General features: G+C 40.6%; 1 protein-coding gene across 1 annotated transcript in view; it reads left to right on the top strand.

Moving 5' to 3' along the window:
• Positions 1-8,765, top strand: part of Iqch (IQ motif containing H) — a 129,149-nt gene that overhangs the window by 118,171 nt on the left and 2,213 nt on the right. Inside the window, exons 15-16 of the mRNA XM_015480496.2 lie at positions 1,932-1,993; positions 5,726-5,834. Coding sequence (XP_015335982.2) covers positions 1,932-1,993; positions 5,726-5,834 — 171 coding nt within the window. The remainder of the gene's footprint in view (positions 1-1,931; positions 1,994-5,725; positions 5,835-8,765) is intronic.

Here is an 8,765-nt window from a genome sequence, read left to right as displayed (position 1 = left end):
AAAAAAAAAAAAAAAAAAAAAAAAATTGATGCAAGATATTGGGATGAATATAATATCAAATTTTTCAACAAAAATAGAATCTGATTCCTGATACTCTTTTTCTACTTCAGGTTCTAAGATGGATCAGCATAACACTACCTAGGGCCCACTCCAGACCAAATAAATCAGTATTTCCAGAGGTTGAGCCCATGCATTATGTTTTTGGTGCCATGGATTGAACCCAAGGGTGCTTAACCACTGAGCCACATCCCCAGATCTTTTTTTAAAAACATATATGGATATAAATATAGATAAAGATATAGATAGATATATTGGATATATTTTTTTAAATATTTTTTAGTCTTCAATGGACTTTTATTTTTTATTTATTATATGTGGTGCTGAGAATGGAACCTAGTGCCTCACACATGTTAGGCAAGTGCTCTACCACTGAGCCATACCCCAGCCCCTTTATATTTTTTTAGTTGTTGATAAACCTTTATTTTTTACTAATTTATATGCAATGCTGAGAATCAAACCCAGTGCCTTTCCCATGCTAGGCAAGCACTCTATCACTGAGCCACAACCCCAGCCCCTCTTTTCAATTTTTTTTTTTTTTTTTTGAGAAAGGGTATCACTAAGTTGCTTAGGGCTTTGCTAAATTACTGAGGCTGACTTAACTTGCGAACTTCCCAGTCCCTGGGATTACAGGCATGTGCCACTACACCCACCTTGGCATTGTATTTTTTTAAGCACCTAGATGATTCTAATCACTGAGGGCCATTGTTCTACTTCAAGGACTGTCCTAATGCTTGGATTTCCTAAAAAGTGAGGAACTGATAACTGTTATCATATAATTCTGTTATGTGATTTCTTTTACCAAACTTCCAAAGTAAAGTTTTCCTTTTTGAACTTCAGTGATGGAGATCTCACAACTTCACAGGGCAGCCATTTCCACTATTGGACAACTCCAGGGCCACATCTTACTTATCTGGAGAAAACTTAAAATTTTCAAAAAAAGGCAAAGCCACATATATGAAAATAAATGCATGATATTTTATTTAACAGGGAATTAAACAGATGGTATAACCAGTTCAAAAGAAAATCCAAAAGTCAAGCCTCTTTATAGATCAGGAATATTGAAATAAACATGCAAATTAAGGCAAAAAAGGATTTTCTACAAGAGGACCAGGGGAGGAAGTCAACTGAATTCCATCAAACCTGACAGAATTTGTTTGTTCATCAGCTGTGAAATATCTCCCATAGAATCTGTCAGATGAAGCAGCAGGGTATGCTGCATACAATACATCATTTTCCACTGAAGTAAAAATTATTTTTCACACAACGAATTTCTTCCTTTTTCTCCTGCAATTGCTCCTCCATGCTTTTCGAATTCTGATATGCATGAGATTCACCTAGGAAGTGTGCTAAATCTTTCAAGGATCCTGAGCTTGGATAGTGCTCATGAAAATGCCTTTTTAGCAGACACATTAGATGATTCTGCTGCAGGTGTTCTGAGGATCATTCTCAAAAAACACTGTTGTAGAACATACCTACCTACTCTGTTTTCTTGAGATGGCCTTTTCAAATGTGCTTCTCATAATATTTGAAGATAGCTCTAGTTTTGGTTTGGTTTTGGTTTTGGTTTTGTTCTGGTTTCGGTTTTGGGTGTGTGTAAGATACTGGAGATTGAACCAGGGGATTCTCCACCATTGAGCTACATCCTCAGCCCTTTTTTTTTTTTTTTTTTTTTTTGAGATAAGGTCTTGCTAAATTTCTAAGTCTGGCCTTGAACTTGCCCTCCTCCTGCCTCAGCCTCCCAAGTTACTGGGATTACAGGTGTGCCCTGGCTAGATTTTTATTTGAATCAGTCTTAGTGCTCTTGGTGGGGTATATTTTCTTTGCTTCCAAGATAATATGCTATTTCTTTTCTTCCCACTCAAATCTCACAGGACAGACAAGGAACTATTTTTATATTATATGAACACCTGAAGAGAGACAAGCTGGGCATGCTGTGAGTATGGCATGTGTCTATGGGATGGATAAGCAAAGAAAGTGACTATCACATCCATCAAGAGTGGTGCTTCTCAAGCACTTGAGTTACCATGTCCATTTATTGGAAGTCTATCTTGTTTTATTTAGATCTTCAGGTATTTCATAAATGTGTTGGTCAAGATTTATAAATATAATATCTATAATCAAAGGTTAAGAGCCTACATTTAACACATTCCACTCAAGCAAGGTGCAACAAAATCTATTCACATGGGATCAGCTCAGATGTCCCAAGGATTGCCCTTCTTGCATGCTTTGAAGAGTGCTCAGGTGATTTGGCAAGTGTTCCTCCAGAGGGAGGGTCAGATCCAGTTTCTCCCCTGACATAGTCTTCTCAAAGTATGTGTGCTGGGCAGTACCCTGCTGGAAGTGATCTTTGCTCTCATCAATCCTCTTGAACTTGTGCAGATGTTCTGGTTTTTTTCCCTTTGCATCTAAAACGTGGCTACAATTTCATCTAACGTTTGAAGTCTTCGATGTTTCTCATCATCCAGGAAGAGGAGAACTGGGGTGTTCTCCACTCCAGTCTCCACTCAGGCCCACCCAGAAATGAGACCGCCATCTATAATGTCCCAGCTAGTGTGCATTGCCCAGGTGTTCACTTCTAGGGTGATAATGGAACCACAGACACCTCTGGACATGCCTAAGGGAGGAGCTACCCTTGGCTTCCTGGCCATGTTCAGTCCCATAGCTCTCTCCCTTTCCTGACCCTTCCCCTGCCATGTTCTCTCCAAAGTAGTCCCTATGATGCTAGGGCTGTGGCTGGACATGAGTCACAAGCAGTTACTGTGACTAGGAGAACCAAGCTGTCAACTGGATTTGAATTGGCAAACTGATAAGAAGTTTCTAGAGACACAGTCTAATTAGGCAGGAAAGATTCAAGATCCAAGCTTATGTCTAAGCTCAAGAATTCTGACGAATGGGTTTGTTAAGTACAAGAATTAGAAATGAGAATGCAGAGATATGACCTTTGTCTTACTGGGCATCAGATAACATAGAAGGTCAAGTGCAGAGGAAAGGGTGGGCTAGGACTGAAACCACACAAACCTTCACGCACATGAGATAAGGAAGGGAGGGGCGAGCTCCCTTCAAGTGATAGGTGGGCCTAATCCAGTCCCAGGATGAATGTGTGGGGTCATTCCAAGAGGCACCCAGTTCACAGCTGAGAGTCAGGAAGGGAGAGCCTGACCATAGGAGCACAAAGTGGGTGCCACTTTTGGAGACCCAAGCCAGCAGGGAGATGGCATGAAGAAAGTCTGTTGAAAGGTGACAGAGCCCAGCAGACCGGGGCAGGACTGGCATCCCAGAATTGATGGGATGACCCTGGGAAAAGTGTTAACAGGGCAGAGACAGAGTTCCTGAGGAGGCCTCAAGAAAACTGATGCTGGTGGGTCCTTGGGCATAGAGGGGCCAGGTAAGAGGAAAACTGTAACAGAATTTAGGAGACAGAGAAGAAGAGATATGAGCAAAGGAACCCCCCTCACCAAGCCGCCTTTTCTACTGTCTTCTGCCCGTTAATCTCATCCCTTAATGCAATCATGCAGCCAGAGAGTGCTAGGGCAGTGAAGGACCTTCTCTTCACCACACAACAAAGTCCACACCGAGCCTCGTATAGGGAACTGGTACATCACGCAGAGATGATGGGCCTGTTGCCCCTACTTGTGCAAGTTTGTACAGAATTTGCTAGTGTTCTTTTGTGAATATTAGAAAAGATCCCAGACTATTCTGGAATTCTCACTTGCATCTAGCCATGCCTTCTCGAGTGTGAGATGAAAGGGCAGAATCACTGCACCTTTGTTAGACCTGGTGGTGAGATGTGAACACAGGCGTTTGAGAACAGGTGATTTAACAGATAGTGGCCAGGGGACCACCCAAGTTTATAGAACCCATGTTGAAAAGAAATCATGAGTCAATAGAAACTTTCCTCTGAGCACCTTAATTTTTCTGGAGCTTCTTAATTTTACAGGAGGCTTCTCTAGAGATTGCTGGGCTTTTTTGGCTTTATTGCAGTCAGGTGGTGCCAGGGGGACAGCATGCACCTGCTGCTGCCTTAGGAAAGGTGAGGGGCTCCAGGAGGGGACGACTTTATAGACCAGTTGTAATTCAGCTTTTCTGGGATAACTTTCTACTATCTGCAGGCATTCTGGGATATTTCTGAGAAATAGTGAAATTGGAAGAGAAATTTTAAGGAAAGGGAAATGAAAGAATCTCCAGAAATGAAGGAATTAACAGGACCCCTCTACACACACACACACACACACACACACACGCACGCACGTTCGTGCCCCCGCCCCCACACCCCTGTAATTTCTTTTGAGAATAGGTCTCTATTTTTATTCTATGTATGAGAGGATGTGGGAGCTTGGTGAAATGACATAGTCCTGCACCCCCAAACCAAAGATGTTGGTTTTGTTAATCCTGGGTGAAGCCCAAGAATCTGTTTAAAGAAGGAGAAGGAGAAGGAGAAGAGAAGCACCACCACCACCACCTGGGGTCTTAATTCGTACTGACCCTGTGGTAATAAAACACAAGTTGCTCTTCAAAATTGCTGCCTGAAGTTGCCTTTGGCTATTACTTATTTTCTGAAAGGAAGCAGCATTAGTGTTTAGCAGCTGCGAGGAGTAAGCCATCTTGGATTTTGGTAATGTCACTCAAGAAGTCCAGAAGCACTGACTTAGTCTGGTTCCCTCATTTCAGAGAAAGGAAATGAAGACCCAGAACACTTAAGTACCTTCCCCCAAAGTCACACAGTCAGTGGCAGGACAAAGAGCCCTGGGCTCCTGTCCTAGCACCTGGGAGTTTTGATGTTACCCTGACCCAAGGGAAATCCTGAAGAGGCTGGAAGGCAGCCACTTCAAAAGGGACCAAAGCCCTAGACTCTTAGGGGACTTAACTTATGGCAACAACCAGGAGAGAAGCAGTCCCAGGTATTTGGGCAGTTGCCTTAAGAGGCAGCTTTTTAAAAAATTGTCCCTTCTCAAGTCAGTACAATTAAAAAGAAAAATCAATCCATTCACTTAATTTATTTTTTTCATTTAATGAAGTTTTTAAAAAATCACCAGAAAAATAACCTGGAGTTTTGTTTCCAAGTTAAAACATAAGCAATCTAGTTGTCTAGAGTGTTTTCCCACTATACTATAATACTACAGGATGTTTTTTCTCTGAAACCTTCTTAAAGTGGCCATTCTGCTTTGTAAAGACAGCCATTCATGATTGGGCCCCCATTCTCCCTCAGCGCAAGTGCAGCAATTTCATAAGCAGCAGGAATCACTTGTACGCATGACATAAACAATAAACCCCAGACAGAAGTCTCCAGAATCCAGAGAAACAAATTTCTCTTTGGACAAGGAAAGTGTGAGGCATGAATGATACTTAGCAGCAATTCTCTTTAAACAGTTTTTTAAATGAGTTAATACTACTGTCCTAGCTCAGTAGTAGCCTTTTGCTAGAAATGACTAAACCTATTGCTATCATCTGCTAAGTTGATTAATAAAAAAATATTTATTACGCAAACCCTTTTTTGTTGACAAGTTAAAATGGAGCCTCGTCTTTCATATCTCCCTGAAGATTGCCACCTTGTGAGATTGAAAATACTCATTAAATTCCATCACCAGACGCACAAATGAGAGGGCGATTGTTTTCAAGCATGTGAGGGGAACGTTGGTAAACTCATTTGTTTGGATATCATTAACAGAACAATCGGTGTGGATCTCCAGGGGGTCCTCATGACCTTTGCTCGCAATCTCTTCATCATCCATCAAGAAATATCAACACCTAATATGCAAGGCGAGACCAATTTTAAGGTGAGGTGTTAATTAACTAACGATCCTGGTTAATTTCTATACAAGGGCTGAAAATACCTCATGCTGTATTGTAAACAAGTGCTAAACCATCTCTTTTTTTTATTGTAAGCAGTACATATTTTACAATGTGCTGGGTCAATATTGTAAGGTTCCCACTGAACCCGTTAGTTAAATTTTATAGTTTGAAACTTTTTCTTTGAAATATAGTAGGCTTGCTTTAACTTGGTGCCATGTTCAAACCCCAGCTCTTGCGACAACAGCTTTCTGATGCTGGAGGTGAAGTTGAAACATCACAGTAGAACCAGAAGAGAGACTGTCCCAGCCAAAATTTGTGAATGTGACCTCTCTGTTTCAGACAATCTGTTGTCTAGGGAGCAATTCCTAGAGAGCCCCAGTTTGTAGAGCCAAAGAAGTTCTAATGCCTAAAAGGACAAATTGTTTTAGGCAGAGGCAAGAAAAAAGTCCCAGCTATATGTGGGCTGTCCAGCCCCCACAATTCCCCCAAAGTGGGGTGGGTGTTTCCCCACTCACCTTATTGAAGCCTCCATGTGGCCTCTAAGGATGTTCCTTGAAGTCCAGTTGTGGGTGACTGACTAGAAGTTTCCACATTCTACAGTCCAGGAGCAAGACCTGTGAGGGAGTTTTTAAAATCCCAGCTGAACAGAGATGATGGCTCAGTATCAACCAGTAAGGTCTGAATCTGATTCCCAGGCTGGACCTTCATTGTGTTTGAATGAGTCAAGTGATTCAAAGGACTCAATTAGAAATCACATAAATTTTTCTCTTATGGCCCAACTAAAGCTTGATAAAAATGTAATTTTTATTACATTTTTTTAAATTCAAGCTGGAGCCTGCCCTCTTTAATAACAATGATGAAGATAACTACATTTTACTCTTCAAAGTGATATTAAAATCTGGGATGATGACCATTGCTTTTCCTACAACATGATAGAGAGGATTCAAGAGGGAGAAATCTAATAGTGAGTCGGGAAGCCAGAGTGGGGAGGGGCCAACGGGTTCTTCTGTTTTATAGCTAATAAGTTCAGCAAGGTTGCAGGACATAAGATCAATATACAAAAACCAGCTGACCTTCTATATACTAGCCATGATGAATTTAAAAAATAAAATACAAACCATTATGGTTGGATCCGGAACATCTCCCAAAGGCTCAGGTGTTGGAGGCTTGGTCCCCAGGGCAGTAGGGTTCAGAGAGGGCCTTTGGGAAGTGATTGGATCTCAAGGCCTCTGAGCTCCTCAGTGGATGAATCTACTGATGACTTCATAATTTGATGGCATTATTAGCAGGTGGTGGAAACTACAACTGGTGGTGCCTAGCTGGAGGACGTAGGTAGGGTATATCTTGTCTTTGACCATCCCCCAGCTTTGCTGCCCGGTGGCCATGAGGTAGCAGCTTTTCTCCACCACGCCCTGCTCATGGTGTCCAGCCCCACCTCAGGCCAAAAGCAACGGGACCATGGCTGAAGCCTCTGAAACCATGAGCTAAAATAAATATTTCATTCTCTACCTTGTTGTTCTCAGGGATTTTGTCCCAGTGACAAAAAGCTGAATAACACACAAACCACTTCAAATTACAATAGTATAAAAAAGATGAAAAATTTAGGGTAAATTGAACAGAAAAATTACAATATTGATGCACTAAAAACTTCTAAACATTGGTGAAATTAAAGAATACCCAAAAAAGTGGGAGGATAGTCTATGCATGTAGAAGTCTATTATATTTCTAAGATTGCAATATTCCCCAAATTGATCAACAGATTTAATGCAATTTCTATCAAAATTTCCTCTGACTTTTTAGTAGAAATTGACAAGATGATCCTAAAACTTGTGTGAAGAGGCAAGGGACTCCGAATAGTCAAAATAAGGGGAACAAAAAAATTCTCAATTTCAAAGCTTACTACGAAGCTCAAACAATCAAGATGGTGTGGTACTGGCACAAGAATAGGCAATACAGATCAATAGAATAGGATTGAAAGAAGACTAAAAATAAACCCATACATGATGATTAATCGATTTTCAAAAGGGTGCCCAGACAATTCAACAGGGGTAGAATGCCTTTTTAATAGAGGATAGTGGAACAAATGGATAGTCATATCCAAATAATAAAGCTGGACCTTTGCCTGACACCACATACAAAAAATAAGTCAAAATGGATCAAAGACCTGACTGAAAGAGCTAAAACTATCAAACTCTTAGAAGAAAACAATGTTGTAAATCATCATGATCTTGGATTAGTAATGGTTTTAGGTAAGATGCCTAAAGCATAAGCAACCAAAGTATATATAGATAAATTGGATTTCATCAAAATCAAAAGCTTCTATTTGCCAGGCACAGTGGCACATGCCTGTAATCCCAGCGGCTCAAGAGGCTGAGACAGGAGGATCGTGAGTTCAAAGCCAGCCTCAGCAACAGCGAAGTGCTAAGCAACTCAGTGAGACCCTGACTCTAAATAAAGTACAAAAATAGGGCTGGGGATGTGACTCAGTGGTTGAATGCCCCTGAGTTCAATTCCCAGTACAAAAAAAAAAATCTTCTGTACATCAAACAACACTGTTAAGAAAGTGGAAAGACCACCTAAACAATGAGATAAAATATTTGTAAATCATAAGGATCTAGCATCCACAGTATGTAATGTACTCTTATACCTTAAGAAAACACAGAATATCCAGTTAAAAAGTGAACAAACAATAGACCTTTCTTCAAAGAACATATACAAATGGCCAATAAGTAGATGAATAAATGCTCAACATCATAAGTCATTAGGAAAAAGCAAATCAAAACCACAACGAGATACCATTTATACCCACTATGATAGCTTTAATTTAAAAAGACAATAACAAATTGGCAAGCACATGGAGAAAATGGAAACTGAAAAACTCATACATTGCTAGTAAGAATGCAAAATGGTATCAC

This window comes from Marmota marmota, unplaced genomic scaffold (genome assembly GCF_001458135.2).
Source record: "Marmota marmota marmota unplaced genomic scaffold, marMar, whole genome shotgun sequence".
NCBI classification, from domain to species: domain Eukaryota; kingdom Metazoa; phylum Chordata; class Mammalia; order Rodentia; family Sciuridae; genus Marmota; species Marmota marmota.
This window is presented reverse-complemented; position numbering and strand designations above follow the sequence as displayed.